Genomic DNA, 18,323 nt, shown 5'->3' with positions numbered 1-18,323 from the left:
TTTTTTACAGAATTAATTTTTGAATTTTTACATTATCAATAATTTTAAAATTTTGAATTTTGATATAGATATATAGAAAGGTAAGACTTTATTGATCCCAAAGGGAAATTGAGGTGTTACAGTAAACTGTGTAAACAGTAAAATGTGATTAAATCAATTCAAACGCAGCAGCAAAACACAGCCTACTATGAGTAAACACACAGCCTATATGAGTAAACACACAGCCAGGATTCATGACAAAAATGCACAGGGTGTGACTGGAATAAAATGCACATTACTGGAGCACAGCAACCTCTAGCATCCTACCAGATGGTGTCCAAAGCAGAAAGCAGATTTGAAACAGAATCAACTTTAGGCTTACAGGTGTCCAATCAATTTCCCATAACGGGAGTTTCCCTAAAACATTATGATTCCCCCCAGTCAGTGTATACAAAGACTGGGGCAGCTGCAGGCTACTTCCTCAGCCTGACTTCGGCTCCTTGGGCCAACATGGGGATCTGTAATGGTTTTCTCATACTAGAACGGAAGCCGATTCATAAAATTCCGATTTGTTTTGTCACATTGTGTTTCTTGGATGAGCCACTTCCTCCAGAGGAAAAGAGAATCCTGAAACCCCCCGGGAAAGAGCTTCTGCTGGCTTTAGCAGATGCAGACTAGGTCTTAAAGGGCCTTTCAGCGCCAATTATGCTGTGCAGAGTCTGTGAGAGTTTGATATGAGCCGCTGTGGGTCATTACAAAACATTTGCATTCTTGTTCAACCTTACTCCCAGTGTGGGCAATTTCCCTTGAACCAGTAATTGAGCAGAGAACTGCTACTCAGTAAGCAATTTTGCATGGTCTTGGCTGCAAGTTAGGCGTCTGATCTATGTGGTTGTGTTTTTTTTTCCTTTGGAAGCCCCTGGCCTAAAGCAGGAGAACTAAAGATTCACTGGGATTAAACGGTTCCTTTAAAACAAAGAACCAGCTCCCAGTTGCTTGTCGTCCTGCATCTTCTACATCCTCAGACATCAGAGCTATAAACGGGTTCTCTTACTCTTGAGGTTGACCAAGACCGAATGGTAGCTATCATTCTGTTCCACGCTGTGCCTTTTGGGTACATACAGTTCGCTTTCTAATTCCTGAGTTAACAAGCAGATTTTTCCTCCCTCGCTTTTAATGAGAGAAAGGCTTGTACAAGAAGAATGTGGTATCCCCATATAAAGCTTTTAACTATCAGTTTACTCCTGCCAAGCAATGTTCTTTTTGCTCGAAAACAGGCTCTGCTCCCAGCACACGCACAGTATGAGGAGTGCTTTCTAAACCATGAATCCAGAGAAGATCTTCAGAACACTCGGTCCTGGCTAGACAAACCTTCTCCTGCAACTGCTTGTGATTTAATTTTCAGTTTACCATGGAACAATTCCATCTTTGAAAAGTCAAGCGTTACATAAATAGGCCAACTCTAGAGCCTTTCTATTCCCTAGCTGGCTGGACCCATGGAATGATGGAAAAAAAAGTATAATAACATATCATTCCTGCAGATGAACTGCCCATCATGTTAATTGACGGTGGCCGAGAGGGCCTGAAATTAGCCTCCTGTAGTGCTGATCCAGATCTTCAGTTATCATTAACGTGTATGGGAACAGACTCGGTTTCATCCCGCATTCTCCCGTGATCCGTCTGCCCTCTCGGAATTTGGATTTTGTTGACACTCCAGAGCACCGACCCGACTGTTTTACCTCAGCAAGGCTCTGGTCAAGTTCATCCAGAACACCAGCATTTGAGGTGGTCTTTTTTCGATCTCAGCCATGACAAAAAAGAGCACATTCACGTTCACAGTGCATTCTTTAAATTTGCACTTTACCAGTAATATCACTCATACTATTTCCACCACACTAAGGTGGAAATCCATTGTTTCTACCAGAGAGCAGTATCCCTTGAAAACTAGTGTCCTCCCATCACTGCCACAAATGTATTATCCATAATATATGTGTATGCCTTAGCACTATCAATTTAAAAGTTGGAATTATTTTACTTAATTATTTTTTGTATCACCCCAGCACCAATACATTCTCTCACATCAGTCCAGGTGTTCAGCAAAGATATTTTCTTTAAAAAGACAGTCAGAGGAGTGTCATGCAAAACAAATATGATTTGATCCCACAGAACAAAGCACCGCCATCTTGTGACACTGTTGTGCCCAGACTTCAGCTATTCACCCTTACCTACTCAAGCTTCCTTCACTTGTCTTACTTTGCAGGTGCTGACATTTGATGGCAGTGGAGTGAGTGGCCATGCCAACCACATTGCCCTCTACAGATCCCTCAGGTACACCAAGCTCTCTCTTGTTTAAAACACATTGGAACCTCATGCATAAGCCTCCCATCTCTTCCTTTCTTCTCTGATTCTGAGAAAAAAAACGGTCAATTAGCTCATGTGCTACTCTTATTCAGGGTGGCTTATAAAATACAGTAAGGACAGGAAAGAAATCATTCAAGAACAGTAAAAAAAAGAATCGATACAAATGACAACAAGAAGAGATATAGGACGACAGTTATGAAGAGAAGAGGGCCCAAACTGTTTAGACACCGCAGTCCACTTGAGACTCGCATGCACATTCAACCTATGTAAGGAAAGACTCAGTGTGACTCCCAGGACCGCTCACATACAGCATGTTTGCATATGAAGAAAAGTGAATGAAAGGCCTTTTCCAAAGATGAACACTCTCTGGATCCTCTAATTATAGTTCACAACTGCACCACTTCCAAACATCCTAAACCAGTGTTCCGTTCTGTATAAATTGCGCTTCATACTGTGAAGCGGTCCAAACCACAGGCAAAAAAAATACAAGCACTGGTTCAAAACCACTGTGCATTTCATTTGGGGAGTAAAACAGTCATGTGGAGGATAGACTTTTCCTCTCACTGTTTGCATCAGCTAATAGTAAATTAGACTAAACATCAGTTGAGCTTTGCAGAAGAACCCCAATATCCTGCAGCAGTAAATATATGGTATATACCAGTACAGGCAGTACTTTCTTAAAAAACGTATATCATATCTGCACTTGTTTATGCCTACAACTAAAAAAATAAATTGGGTTGTGGGGAGTTATAATTTTATAATTAACACAATTACAAGGCAGAGTAGGTCTGATTTTAAGATATTCCACACACTTAAGCTCCAAATACTGCTACAAATTGACACAGTTTGCACCTGAAGCTCATAAAATTAAGTATGTTATTTACCGGAAAATTTGAAAAATAAAATAAAAAGTATTCAGGCTTTCAACTGTCTGGAATTTATACTTTAAATTACCAAGACTTCTCAAGTATATGACCAAAAAGAGCCAGGTGGTGCCCATGTGCTGTCACACCAGAAGAAATTAAACTAAGATTCAGATGGATTATCAGTTACCTGGGCTCATATCACCTTCTGAAAATATGAGCAGAAAATGTTTAGGATGTGAAATTGAGGTAAAAAGCATTAAACAGATTGAACCACACAACTGGATTATAAGTTAAGATGTTTAACTTTTCTGTGTAAAAGGGCAAAAGAAGAAAGATATTTAGCAAGCAGGTAGAACAGTAAACCTACAAATGATCCACTTAAAAAAATCTACATTTCCATGTTCTGGTCAATTTGACATGTCGGTGCAGTCACCGTCTGAGAGGAACATTTTTGAAAAGAAAAAGCTCATCTGTGTTTTCTCAACTGTGAGCGATTAACCATTAAACCCCTGCAACTGAAAAAATAAAGGCTGACCACTTTTCACAATATTATTATCAGAGCCCACATTGAGCCAGAGAAGAGATGGGTAAAGGCAATTGTGTCATACTCTAAACTTAAAGTGTGCTTTCTTCATTTTAAAATATGCTGTCAAGATTTTATTTTTTTACTTCATCCCACAATTGTTTTCTTACAAGCTTTGACCAATCCCATCCACGCAACTACCATTTCCCTGATAGAAGCTTAAAAATGTTAACCTCTCTCCCACTTGGATGTGATCCAGGAAAACAGACACTTAAGATTTCAGAAACTGATTTCAGTCGGCAAAACCATATGCAAACATACTGTAATTTATTCCTTTCTAACACAGTTTCCACAAATAGGAGCTATTTTCTTAACCCCAGCTAGCATGGCGAGCCAAACCATGCAACAGGGCACAAGGTCACTTTTTTTATTTCTCCAAGAAGCCTAAAACAATTAGGATTTAATCTAATCCATGAAGAAAAAGTTGTATGATCCTTACACACTCGTGGCGTACATGCAAGGGAAAACAAACCTTACATTTTTTTTTACTAGAAATGATCCATAAAGCCATAAGTTATTTTACAACTTCCTCAAAAGAAAGGCAGAAAAGTGCTTTTGAAAAATAAGTAAGTGAAGACGTATATTTATATTTTACCGAATCATATCTTATATATTTTGTAAAAACATTGAACTAGAAATGTGAAAATATCCTGCCTGTAATCCGGACTTGTCTTTATCTTGGTAACACTTTTCCTTACTTCTGCCAACAGATATCTTGTTTCCACTGGAAAAATGCCTGAAGGTAGGTTATTCATAGTGTATTTAAAACATCGTCCATTAGAACGACCTTATCTGAAGGGCAAAGTAGCCACTACACCTAGAAGATAACGTCAAGATAAAATTTAAAAAGTCGCAAAAGAGGCAATTCCTTTCACAGCTGGTAAAGTCAACCTGCAGCTGTCATGTTTATTTGCTGTCACCTTTATCATGGCGGTGCAGATGGGGATCACCCCTGGCATTTGATGTTCTCAGGAGAATTTGACATGACGCTGCGAGACTCGGGAGACACGGCAAGTTCAGCAATAACAGCAGCCACAAATATTCTATCACCTTGACTGGACCACGGGGGAAAATGAACGCAGTGAACTGTCCCAAGTGGAAGATGAAAGAAGTAGTTTCTCAGGGTTTCGCCGGCCTCCTTTTACCATCATTCTTTGAAGCGACAGACTTTCTTTAATCATTCAGACTCTCGGGGTAAAAAAAAAAAGTTTCTATTTTAATTGTGAATAAGTACATCAGAGATGATTACTGCCAAGTAGAAGGCTACAAAGCACCTGTTAGCGGATGTGCAATTATATCTATTATTACGATAAACATCAGTGAAGAGTGCCACCTGCTGTTTGCCTTTCATACGTCATTCTCCAAGTGGTGAATTCTTTCATCACAGTACTGTGGATTATGAATCCCATATAGTGTGGTAGGATAGACAACCTGGGGCTGCTGTGTTTAAAGATCTATGTGTCTGTGTGTGTTTTGTCTGGTCTGACATTAGGCCTAAAGGCCAGACGTCTAAAAGTAAACACAACATTTCGTGTTCAATGCATGAGTGCACTTAATGCACAAGCACGTTATACGGTTACATGGTATAGAAGCACGGATTTCAAGCTAACCTACATATTTGCATCATTTCTAATGCATTTTATTCTGGTTGTGTGATCATTGTTCTCACCAGGGAAAATTAACACAGCTTCTCAAGGCACCATGCATAGCCCACCACCAAGATAATTTACTCATTAGATTTGAGTTCCTAACATTTTGGCCTGTGAGAACAAGAAGCATGTGAAATTGTTTACCCAGCCTTTACACTACACTATCAATGACAAACCCATAAAGACCATATGGCAGCCAGAAGGGGAGAGCTGACTGGAGACAGGCAGGTTCATTCCAGGTTAATCCCACAATCGTGGTTCAGGCTTTACTGAAGTCTATTCTTCCCTAATCTCAAAGCAGAGAGCCACACCAGGGCTGAATCTTAAAAAATGGCTGCATTATCAGACCCAGATCAAAAACATGTTTGGACTTAATGTCTTTCCATGGAAAATTGCACAAATTCCTGATAATTACAACCACCGCCACCCCATACCCCAGAAACAACCAACTATTATTGCTAGGATTTACTACCACTCAGCCTAGTTTTTATGGCTGATTTTAACATTACAATGTCAAATTAATCTTTAAATGCTTCCAGGCGGACATGAAAAGAGACAGACCCATGTTTTTAAATCAGGCAGTGAAAGAAAGCTTAAAAAATAAACGATCAATTTACTCAGGTGATGCTTTTCTCCAGAGTGACTTACATTGGCACCCATTTACACAGCTGGGAATTTTACTGGAACAGGTCAAGTGAAGCACCTGGCTCAAGGGTACAAAAGGAGCATCTTCCCCAAGATTTGAACCCACAACCTTCCAATTACAAGCACAGTAATTTTGCTAAGTAATGCTCTGTTGTCAATGCCCTACAGGCTGTGCCGCACTCGCCCTGGAGACTGTGAGCATCTTCAGAAAGTACCTGTCTGTCTTAGAGCTGCCTGTCAGCTGGCTCGGGAGCTCGGACTTCATCTGCGTCATAGGAAGAGAGGAGTACACACGAGCAAAGGTGGGCAAACCTTACAGCCACTTGCGACAAGCCATTCGGTTTTAACAAGCAAAGGGGAGCAAAACAACCGTTTACTCCCGAAGCAAAAAAAACTATTAGGAATTTTGTTCAGTATCGCACTGCAAGTTCAAAAGCACTCGTATTTAAAAGGAAGTTTTTTTGTGCTAATAAGATTCTTAAGTCTTGTTTTCTGTCATCCAGATTTTTTTAGCATGAAGTGGATAATATATATGTATTGACCTCACACTTTCCAAAAAGATGATTTGCACTGATGGTTTTATCCTAGGAAATTTAGGGACAGTTTAGAAAAAGAAATCCCAGTTACTTCACAGTTGTTAGCATTCATTGTCCATTGTTCCTTCTTTTGGATACATAACATTTACAGTGGCAATGAGTTTCTACAAAATCACAACAGTATCAGCTTATTCAGACAGGACAAATCTATAGGCACTTGTTAAATATGCACAACCTTCCATGTGTGGCCTGTGTGTAATGTGTACATGCCTGCATTCTGAGATCCAGAAGTCACTGGACTGTTTCTTTATCTGTTTTCAGAGGGCCATGTTCTGTCACCAGAGCCAGCTGCTGTGGTTTCGGCACATCTACCTGCTGTTGTCACGCTACATGTCCACGAACACATTCCAGCGCATCTCCAAGGAGGAAGAAAAGAGGCTGAAAGTCTATTAGGCGATAAAATGGCCTCCAACAGGACTGCTGATACCCACTAACAGACTGGAAAGGCTTGACCTCTGTTCTCAGGGTTATGCACTTAACACTCTGAGCTGTGGCAGTCTTTTCCGTCATGTTTACAGTTCTTTAGCATGGGAGTTAAAACACACTGGCATCACTTTCAGGATATGTAAAACTGCTGTAAACGTTTTAACAAGTATGTTCTGAATGTATGAAGCTAAACGCTGTACTGTATATATTGCATACTTGCATATTTTTTATGCATCTGTAAGTAAAGATTTGTAATACTCTGCCCCACAAGAGCATGTTTGTGGATTCAGGAAGCATCCTTGCATTTTTTTTAAGCCCAGCAATTTTCAGCTATGAAAATCATCATACATCTCAAGTTGTGTATTATCATCTATGAGGCCTGTTAGTCTTGTTTTGTTAATGAAAGGATTAACTGAGGCTATGAGCCACTCTGACATTTGAACATTATCTTTGGAAGAGCACACTCCTCTCCTCGGGACTTCGCCTTGTCAAGCTGTGGTGTGAAAAAGAAGCAGGCTCTCAGCATGTGCTTGGCAGTGTGAGTCAAGAAGCTGAATTCAGATAGCAGAGAATATGCACAGCAGACTGCTGCTAAACCAGGATCTACGTATAGGATTAACAGGAAAGGATTTGGGTTATGTTGCTACCAGAGTGAAAAGCATACGATTCTTTTCATTACTGAAATTCTCTTCCTCATTTTCTTTGAAAAACAATCACATGGCCTTAAGCAAACAGCTTAGAGTAAATGTTAGAAATTGTATTATAATCCTGGAAAAAAAAACAATACAAGTAATTAACTAAGGGTTGTAGTTTAATTACAGAGTTCTTAGCTAGGTACCCTGTCTTTTCAAAATGCAAGTTTCCCTAGATTTAAATATCCACCTTTTAGTGTGTTGTTCTGAACTGTCTGCAGATGCTTGTGTTCCAGTGACGTCCACCAGAAAGCAGACAGCTCCACTGTCACTGCCTGGGAATGGACATGCTCCTTATCGTCTGGTGCAGTTCCATGCTCTCCTCCCACTTCTCTCCACAGAAGTCCTCCACTGTCACACTACGCACTGTCCCTGGGTCCAGACAGTGGGGTGCCACTCCTGGGAACAAAGTATTATCTTTATTAAAAAAATAAATTGGACAAACCTAAACTATTTTGCAAGAGTTCTCCAGTGAGTATTAAACAGCAGTTCTTGGAAACAATACTTTGTCCTGCAAATCACAGGCTGAGGCATCCAAGCTTCCCTTGGATGAGTTGGCCCCTGTTACTTCTGATCCCTGGGAAATCCTAGCTGCAGTTAGCAAGTGACACAGCCCCTACAAATATATACATACAAATAAATATACAAACCTGTTCATGCACCTCAACCAAACCTGAACTGCAGGTGGAAATCTATTTAAAATTTAAACAGGAAGTCTTCAGAACCTAGAGACTTGGCTTAGCCTTTAACTTTAAAAAAACGTATCATACCCCACACATTTTAATACATCACAAATTACACAACCCTGCAAACAAGATTCGAAGCCAGCTGGAGCTGAAGAGTATCTCTCCCAGAAGTGCGGGCCTGCATGTGCCCACGAGTTCACAGGGGTCGCCATCTCACCAGAGAGAGCCCTGCTGACTAATCCCACCCTGTCCTTGAGACTCCCAAATCTGCGCCACTGTTTGGAAGAATCCCGGGCACAGCTGGCTGATGGCATTTTCCAGGCTCGAACCCGCGACATCTGGAGCACAGTCCCACTCAGAGCACATCTGAAGCCAAAATCTAGCTTTCGAAAAACCTTTCTACCAGTGTCGTTAGAAAACCAGTGTTTCTCAAGCTTCCAATAATAATTCCACTTTTAGGAAAATGAGCCATTTTTAAATGGTGACCACCACTTGAAGAAATGGAGTTCTTTATAGGCACCAGCCAAAGGCGATATTTCTTCCTTACCATATCCATCAGGGTTGGATCGTGGGGTGTAGAAGCTCTGAACCCCGCAAGTCTTGCAGAATGTATGCTTGGCAGTGTGAGTGTTGAAAGTATACGTGGTTAAATTATCCCACCCCTGCAGCACAAACATAAAATAATCCTAACTGTAAGGAAATTGCTCCTTGACAAAATCATTTGAATACCATTTCCAGAATCTAACACTGATTATCACACTGGGCTACCCTGTTCAGCCAGTAAAGAAAATGCACAAAGCACAGGTTGGACTCTGGCCAGATGTCACTAGTTCTGATATGAGTCAGTTGTGACTGGAATTGCTGAAGCAGCAGTAGACAGCATGATGGGGGGCGGGGGGAAGTGAGCCAGGGTAGTCTCAGAGCAGCAGTGTGTTCTGCGACTTGCCGGGTATCTGCAGGCTTTGCAGTAACAACTTCTTGAGATGCACATTTCCCCCAGCAGGCACTGGGGAGCTTGAAGTATATCAATATGTGAATGGCTCTGACAGGTGTGTGTGTTGGAGGAGCAAGTCTATGGTTCTCATTCACTTCCAAGCTTGTGTCATTGTTGGAAAGATGAGTCTTAAAAACAAGTGACAAATCAACATTAGATTGGTATATAATAATAAATGTCATTATGGGTACATGTTTAGATCCCAATCACTATCCTCTAAAATAGAGGAAACATTAACAGCTCATTTAAAAGCTCTCTGGATTTTTCTTGATACATCTAGAAAAACATGTTACACACTGAACAAATCTCTCCTTCAGAATGGGAAGTGGGTATCTGAGGAAGATGTTGCATTTTCTTTAGATCAATGTTGTCCAGTCCTGGTCCTAAATGGCCAAACATTACTAATGACACCTACTGTACATTGAAAATGCCCCTCTGAGTATTATTTGAATTGCACCTTCTGAAAAGAAACCTACCTTTAAGAGACTGAACTGTGACGATGGTACGATGAAGTGTCGATTCTGTTTCTTGGTGCAAATACTGCAGCTGGGGAAAGGAGCATATAAGATTTATATATACAAGAGAAGTAAGCCTTGTGTCACGAGATCACAAATTTAGTACATCCATTCTTCCAAAACATGTCTGAAACCTACAGGACTGTGCTAGTTTCTAACAGTTATCAAGCACCTTGTACTGCTACATACCATGCTTTAGCTGAATTCAGTCCTTGAGGGTTTTATGAATGTGCACCATCTGCTGATGTTCATTATGTGAAAGGAGACCAGGTGGTCCAGTGGTTTCGGATGTATTTTTTATTAGGAACTACCATACATATGCTTTTAATCTGGGGTGCTCTATCAGCACAATGGTACTTAAATTAAAATAAATGTTTTGTCACAAAAACTTCTATGTAGCACACTTTTACTAAGGCTGCTACTGGTTTCTACAGTTGGACACTCAAAATTAAAGACCACTGGTACATTGCTTAAAACACAAATGACCTAGACCTACAGACAACAGGCTTGAAGCACTAAGCTTTGAGCTACAGGTCTCACTGCAATGGAAAGGACTATCGGGTCTCAGTAAGAATGAATGTTTTGCTGTGTTAAAGTAGAACTTACTTGCAGTTGAAGACATTCAGATCAGGTGAGCTCCACACCTCAAATCGCACGGTGCCGCAGTGACAGCCACCTGTGTGCTTCACAAGCCCAGAGTTCTCACTGTGGACAAAACCAGACAAACACAACAACAATATAAAACGCACTACTGTACAAAATTTGCAGACTTTCGGCATTGCCTCACTCTTTTCATAGAATTCTATAATGGTCTTCTACTGAAACTTGAAACATTTCATTTGAATGAAACAGTTAATCACCATAGATCTCTATTTTGTACTACAACAAGTAGCCTTTTAAATTTATGGATGGGGGAAATAAATTAGGTGAATGATGAGGAATGCCTGAAAGTTAGTCAATTAGAATTGGTTTACTGGTTAATGTAATGGATTACAGCACTTTATGTTGGCTACACAGGTACAGTATAAAAAGAAGAAGCATTAACAGCTCATTTAAAAGCTCTATCAGTTTTTCTTTACAAATATAGAAGATCATGTTACAGGCTATGTTTTAAAGATTCTGATCAATGTGAATTCAAGATAGCTAAATTACAAACTAGAGGTAACAGTTGCTGTAATCAGATCAAATAGTCTCAGTAGGCATCACTCATTCTGGATATATTGTAGCCTATAACATACTGTAGTTACAGTTTTTTTTTATACATTGCCTGTAGGGTCACTTGTAGGAAAAAAAACAATTTTAACAGAGGGATTTGTCTTCATGGCTATATTATCCATATAGCTTGGAAAATAGTCAAGTACATATGCACTGTGTTTGTGAAAAAGATTATTTCCAGTTACATCTGGAACACTAGACTGTGTGGACACAGATGAGACTACTGGTTATCACTCAAGACTTTAAACTGGAAAGTTGTGGGTTCAACACCCAGGCACTATACTGCTGTTGTACAGTTGAGCATGATACTAAGATGACTCCAGCAAAAACCCCTGCTGTATAAATAGGTAAGAATGTACATCCCTGTATAGAATCATCAGCCAAACAAGTTGATAATCAATTTCTCCTTGGTCTAAACAGCAGGATTGTCCTAGGAAGAGTGTTACATAGGTCACTCTCTGCCAGGGTTTGTGTAGGATAGAGAAGTTCTTCGAATACAAAGCTTCTGTCATCTATTAACACATGACATTTTTGATGTTATGAGAGAACACAGATATGGCTTTCAGCTTACTGTTCTAAGCTGAATATCCAAATAAACTAGAGGTGGGGGGCCAAACTCCAGTTCTCAGGCGCCTCTGTCATGCAGCAAGTATAGGTCTGTCTACATCTCCAGCTTCTCATGAACTAGGAAAGGCTTCAACATCATTAGTTCATCAGTGCAACTAATGAGTTCAATTAAGGAATTAGGGCCCAGTAGCAGAGAAAACCAGAAGCCTTCTGGCCCTGCAGGACTGCAGTTTTGCAGCCCAGTACTTGAATGTTAAAACAGTTACCCGATTAATTTGCTTTCTTTGTAGTTCACATTACCTTGTCCTTTTTTTACCCGTGTTGTGCCATAAAAGGACGGTTGATTAAGCACATTTCACGAGGAATGACCCAAGAACACAGCGTCATGGAGCGAAACTGTGGATTAACACGCTTGGCTGAGGGACAAGGACACCAGGACCCCCATGAGAGGAATGGATTGTCGGGAGCGATTGCTAATTACTGACAGCTGAGCCCAACTGAGCTTGGTTGTTGTCCTCCCTCTGAACTTCTATTATAAACTCCATTTCGTCAATGCAGCTGGACGAAAAAAACACTCACCAAGCCTTACTTGTGTATTTTATTTTACATTAATAGATAACAGTAAATAAAAAAATAACTTTGTTAAAAGTACAAATGACCTACCGATTTGCAAAAAAAATCTCCCAATATACAGAAAAAACTGGTCCTATTAAAGCAAATACGGGGCATGCTTTCTATGAGCAAATTAGAAATATTTGTTGCATATCGCAAATTAAATCAACGCAAGGAAACTAACAATCCCAAATGAAATCTCTCATGTATGTTAATAACATTACCTCATTTCCTTCTCTCCGTGGTCCAGTACACACTTGCGATGCTTAAAGCAGAAGAGTAAACTTCCGGATCTAAATCTCGACAGTCCCGTCACAGTCCCGCGATACTTCACGTTATAGGCTATTGTGGAGGGGGGGAGGCGACATACAGTAGTGCCCCACTGCAAGCCAAAAAAAACGAGCAAAACATATAAAGACAGCACCTGCGCGAATTTAGTCGAGTAAAACTGAAGCCACCGCTAGGCTTGTATATTAATTTAAAACCGTAGTATGTCAATGTGTACAAAACTTCAGATACACTGAAAAATAATTCCTTAAATCTGACATCAATTGAAACAAATAGGTGTTCTATAAGGAGTGGTTTAATACAAATGTAGCCTTTCGGATTTTCAATGGAAGAGGAACAAATAACATGAGTGTTATCGCTGAATACAATAACACGTGTTCAATATTGCATATTAATCAAGACCTTCAGTTATTCTTCGAATGCAGTTATTTTAGAATATCATTGTATCCCAGCTCGATACCCGTCTTCAACTGTTGAAGGCGGTTTTTTTCATTAGTCCCCAAACTAATTACAAGTGGTTTTGGAAAAATGATCTGTTCCCTCTTCCTCAGCGCGTAGCTATTTAAACACACCAAGGAAGAAAACACAGCAGAGTTATTCTACTGTAATTGTGCAGTTTCTCAAGTTCAAATACTAATCGTATGAATGGTTTGCCCCCTTCTGGTGAATATATTAACTGCAGGTTTAATCTATTTGTCCTATTTCTCGAAACTCTATATTAAAAATAACTCTTCATAATAATAATTGCTTACATTTATATAACACTTTTCTGGATACTCCACTCAAAGCGTTTTACAGGTAATGGGGACTCCCCTCCACCACCACCAGTGTGCAGCCCCATCTGGATGCCCCAGCACACCCCATTCAAGAACTGACTTTCTGTGGGATCAGCAAGCAGCTGAAAGCAAGCACGTGCAACATTGCAAAGGGATGACCACAGCGTGCTCTGTTGACAAACAGCTGCTGCTGTACTCCTTGTGCGATCTGCCTGGGCTCCTCAAAATGTAACACCATCCATGATCGACAGAGCCACCCACACAGGACCCATTACACAAGCCTTACAAACCATTGACCTAGAAAATATATGAGGACAAAGGTGACATTTATGTTTATTGTTTATAAGTAAGTTAATGATGAAATAGGATCTGTTTTTTAAATGTCTCTACCCATTAACACCTTTTTTCATTCTTCATGGAAGTGACTTATGATATTGCAACTAGCTAGAGGTAGCAAGAACTTATTAATTATATAAACAAACTGTTCATAATCATCCCAGCAAATACTCCAACACAAGGTGATCTTTTGTCAGACGTTAAACAACTACAGTACATCATGAAGATCTGTCTTCTGTGTAAATTTCAAGAGAATTGATTGGAAATTGTTGGGAAAAGTTCTTATCAAAACGGGCACAACAGCAGAGAAAGTCTGACAAAGCTGTTAAGATATGAAACTAAATACTACTGAAAATGTGTACTTTATCCACTGTAGTCTTCCTCTCTCTCAACTGAGTTATCAAAGCAGAAAGCCACTCCTCTAAGCCCTTGTTTTTCAGGCGAAGGAAAGGCAAAGTTCAGCTTTAATCAGATCATTCTCTAGTCCTTGTATAAACTAGCACTTATCCTGATTAAACCAGGTCCAGCAGTCAAGCACAAAGGGATTTTCATTAAGTGTAACACATAAAACAAATCACATTTTAAACTTGTTAACTCTAGACTGCACACGATGACCCAAAACTCTCCCACAGTCATGGGACTGTCAGCTGCTTCTTGCTGAAATTAACTACAGGCGGAGACCTACTGGAAATAAGAAAAAGCACCATACTGGTTAGCATTGCAGCCCACACTGGGGTGCCATCTGTGTGGAGCGTGTATGTTCTTCTTGTGTTCGGATGGGTTTCCTCCAGGTGCTCCAGGTTCCTCCCACGGTACAAAGACATGCTGGTAGGTTAATTGGCCTCTGGGGGAAAGTGTGTGCGTGTTTGTGTGTGTCTGCACTGTGATGGACTGGCATCCCATCCAGGGTGTACCCTGCCTTGCGCTCATTGCTTGCCAGGACAGACTCTGGCTCCCCCAGGAACCTGAATTGGATGACTGTGGTAAAAAAATGGATAGACGAGTAAGAAAGGTCTAAATCCTCATGCAAATAATATATATAGAAAAAAACATTTTTATTGTAACTGGATTATCCGCACAGGTGCTACAGTATAGTTGGCTTACAGTTCATGTCTTAGACAAGCCATTCAATTATAGAAGTGCAAAGTATAAATAGGTTTGTACAAAACTGAACCCTGACAGCTCAGCCCCGCAGTGTGCATGACGTGGCCTGGCAGACAGCTCAGGCACAAAGTGCAGGGGCACAGGACAGGCTGCACAGATACTGAAACGGATCTTGGGTAACCAGTGCTGCCTATTGCATCAGCTTGCATCAGTCCTCGATGAATGCAGCCTGAGCAAGCCCAGAAAGGCTGTGTCCCTTCACATTTAACACTCCTCTGCGTCTTAATTGAAAAAGTGTGTGAAGGCCGCAAATTTTTTAAAACAGAATAATGTGAAACAGTGATAAGTACCCCACCCAAGGAAAGAAACGCGGGACAAAGCTGCATTCACAATTAAAGAGGCAAAATCAGTTCAGACATGTTTGTTTTGTTGTGTTATATTATTTCAAGGTTCAAGGTGTAATTCTTAAATTGATGATGTTGTCAATCTGATGTTGATGTAAGATGATGACACCAATCCTGTCTCCCCCCCCCCCAACCCTCCTCATTTATAGTCACAGCTTTATCAAGTATCGCTAAAAATGTCCCTTCTACTGGCTCCAATTATTAACTAATCACGTAGAGCCAAAAGGAAGGCAAGCATTACATCGATAATGCAGATATTCTCAAACTATTTTTTTTTAGTTAGTCCATATACGCACATGTATATTAAAAGTAATTTTGACAGAATTATTAAGGGATTAAAAATGTTTTATAATTCCCTTATGAACTGAAGGTGTGGTTCAGCGGTCATTGCATTTTTTTTTTATCAGCACAACACTTCCTAAGGTCCTGTCTTAATGAGCCCCTGCATTTATATAGGAAAGAACTGGTTACTCTATGCTGATTATTATGGCACTTACATCACATCATCTGCTGATAATGTCGATGTACAGTATATTGTTGATCAGCACAGTCCCAGTTTAACCCCCCCATCAGAATTTCTTCTCATTTAGTTAGTGTAAAACATCAAAGCTAAAGAACATTTTTATACAAGATGGGCTTTTACTGCCACTTGTTGTACAATTAGATCTTTTGGAGCTTTTGGGCTATCATTCCATTTGTTCTGAAAATACTCATAGTCTGCACATCACCTGATCATCATGAACGCCTACAAACAGCACAAACAATGAAGCTCAACACATGTGTTTGTGTTCTGTTTGTGCTGGTTTGTCTTACTATGTGCTTGTTGCCTAGGTGATGACTAGGAGGATACAGTTGTTACCAGTGTTTCAACACACCAGTAATACTGGTTTACCCAGCATATCAAGAGTGAAGAGGTTTTTTAGGTAAGCAGGTTTTGGTCACAGCTGTAGTTTCATGGAAACATAACAGACAATGAATTAGTTTTTTAGAGGACTTCCTGGAAAAGAAGAAATGGGTCGAAATGACTTTCAATCTCCCCTTCAAAAACCCCCCAAATTACCCATTTCTGCCTTTCAGTTAGATGTCTTCTACAACTAGTTGAGAGCCTTTAAGATCATTTAAGATCATTATTGTCTGTAGAGATAAAATAAATGTCAAAAATGGAGCATGGAATTTAGGTCAAACAAGTCTCAATTTATTGATATCAATTTACAGTGATCATCTGAGGAATCAACTACACCCTAAAATAGACTAAACCAGACTCCTACTCTGCCTGTCCCCCTTCAGGTAGTTAACCAATATGACTGAGAAGGAAAAGAGAGTCCAAGGGACCCAAAAACCATGTTTTCCTACACTTGCATTCAAGGAACACGACTGTAATTTTTTTTCCAACCTTATCACCTGACATCCAATTCCACCAATAATCCTTCCAAACACAAACTTCAAACAGCTATAGAAGTTCAGGTTTATTGTCGTTATATATGGTATAACAAAATGGTTAGAAAATGAATAAATGGATGGATGATGTAAAATGTAAGAAGCTTGTTTTCAGTATATCGGCAGCTTGTTTTAACCATTACATACCACAGATTGAGATGGCTGGATGGACAGATGAACTCCTGACCACTCGAGTTGCAGCCTGGACCCTCTGTCCATTACTCCCAGTGCCCCCCTGTGGTGGTAATGTTCTTGGTTGTTTCCTCATTTTCCGTCCAGGAGTCACATGACACTTGGCACCTGACAGCAAAAAAGGACTGTAGGTTCAGAAGGCCATGCCTGACCTACTTCAGTTTCAGACTGAACCAGCTGTCTGCACGCATCTATGAAACAGCTCGCCATCTGTCTGAGCGCAGGCAAGACATTGCTTTCTATAAAAGGCACTGGATTAGAGTTAAGGTCTAAGACTGAAGGGTAGGGAACTGTTCTGCTATGAGTACTATTCCTTCAGCACAAATATTTTCAGGGTTGTTGTGTCATAAAAGGTGAAGACCAGTTATATAACTAAGATCTAGAAGGTTCTAGCTACTTGACCGAAATCTCTGTGCTGAGTCATGAACACTGCAGAGATTCCTCCACCCTGTTCATTTTACCTTATGCAATAACAGCACAGTAAATTTAAAACTGCAGTGTCATGACAACACCACCCTGTCTGAAAACAGGCCAGAGAATCTCAGAACACACACAAAACTCTGAAGTCCAACAAATGGCCACAACACATTCATATGAGTGAATGATATAAAGAAGTCCTGTACAGTAGTAGTTACGTTCTAATGCTTTATGTGACATCTATATAAAAAGACAAAATGATTCCATATCTGCGACATTATAGACGTTTATACACGAATTCGAAAGGGGTTTCGTAAGAAAACAGCGCTGGGCTGAGGTTTTTTTCAAATCTGCCTGCATTGATAGCGTTTTTAAAATATAAAACCTAACTGTGTTTACAATCAATATTCATTGTGTTATTTAAAATATTTTTTTAATGGAAACTCATACAGCTCCTTATTACGCTTCATATGTTATCTCAAAACAAGCCTCATGTGATTCACAACACAGAACAGACGCCGTCAGCTCATGTAAGGAAATAACATACTGTGTTAAAGCACATGACTCATTCACTTGCGCCTCCTGGAATCCTTCCGAATTTCCGGGTTTCTTTATTTCTAGGCGCACCTGGAAACATCTGCCAACAAACAACAGGGCAACAGTGTACGTCACAACCCACCAATCACATTTCAGGCAAACAACGCCGCTGTCCAATCAGAGGGATCCGCTGCTCGGATCCGTCGCGCATTTTCCAGACATTTCCTTTGTCCATACTGTACTTAAAATGTATTATTCCGCGGTGGGTTGTTTTTTTTGCGGACAATTTAAAAATAAATTTAAGTTGTTTTTCTATCACGAAATAAAATCGCAATACATCTGCGTTTTGTTTTAGACATCTTTAACCCCGTACATGAACGTCCAGTAAAAATGTTCTTTCGGGTTATAGGATGGAACTACATTTCGGGGCGGATTAATACTGGTCA

The 18,323-nt window shown here is 40.1% G+C and overlaps 2 protein-coding genes across 6 annotated transcripts in view; one reads left to right on the top strand and one right to left on the bottom strand.

The window, feature by feature from the left end:
• The window catches only part of pigl (phosphatidylinositol glycan anchor biosynthesis, class L), a 28,464-nt gene extending 21,097 nt beyond the window's left edge, over positions 1-7,367 (top strand). Inside the window, exons 4-7 of the mRNA XM_088907185.1 lie at positions 2,240-2,307; positions 4,500-4,531; positions 6,252-6,385; positions 6,941-7,367. Coding sequence (XP_088763311.1) covers positions 2,240-2,307; positions 4,500-4,531; positions 6,252-6,385; positions 6,941-7,072 — 366 coding nt within the window. The 3' untranslated portion in view covers positions 7,073-7,367. The remainder of the gene's footprint in view (positions 1-2,239; positions 2,308-4,499; positions 4,532-6,251; positions 6,386-6,940) is intronic.
• cenpv (centromere protein V) overlaps positions 1-16,976 on the bottom strand; it is a 32,930-nt gene extending 15,954 nt beyond the window's left edge. For 2 of the 5 annotated variants that reach the window (XR_016086146.1, XR_016086147.1), the window contains exons 1-6: positions 16,879-16,976; positions 12,611-12,768; positions 10,599-10,697; positions 9,954-10,023; positions 9,031-9,145; positions 7,988-8,196 (exon numbers count right to left, since the gene is read on the bottom strand). Coding sequence is in view for 1 of the 5 variants with exons in the window: in XM_088907186.1 (XP_088763312.1) it covers positions 8,066-8,196; positions 9,031-9,145; positions 9,954-10,023; positions 10,599-10,697; positions 12,611-12,768; positions 16,879-16,950 (645 nt within the window). In the remaining 4 variants the exon portion in view is untranslated. Of the gene's footprint in view, positions 1-2,289; positions 2,387-7,904; positions 8,197-9,030; positions 9,146-9,953; positions 10,024-10,598; positions 10,698-12,610; positions 12,769-13,426; positions 13,542-16,878 lie in introns of those variants that run through there. The other 3 variants (XR_016086148.1, XR_016086149.1, XM_088907186.1) reach the window with 3 other exon arrangements.
• Positions 16,977-18,323: the final 1,347 nt, after the last annotated feature.

Source organism: Atractosteus spatula, chromosome 27 (genome assembly GCF_055471065.1).
Source record: "Atractosteus spatula isolate fAtrSpa1 chromosome 27, fAtrSpa1.hap1, whole genome shotgun sequence".
Classification (NCBI taxonomy): Eukaryota; Metazoa; Chordata; class Actinopteri; order Semionotiformes; family Lepisosteidae; genus Atractosteus; species Atractosteus spatula.
The sequence above is the reverse complement of the archived record's forward strand: the minus strand, read 5'-3'. Positions and strand labels throughout refer to the sequence as shown.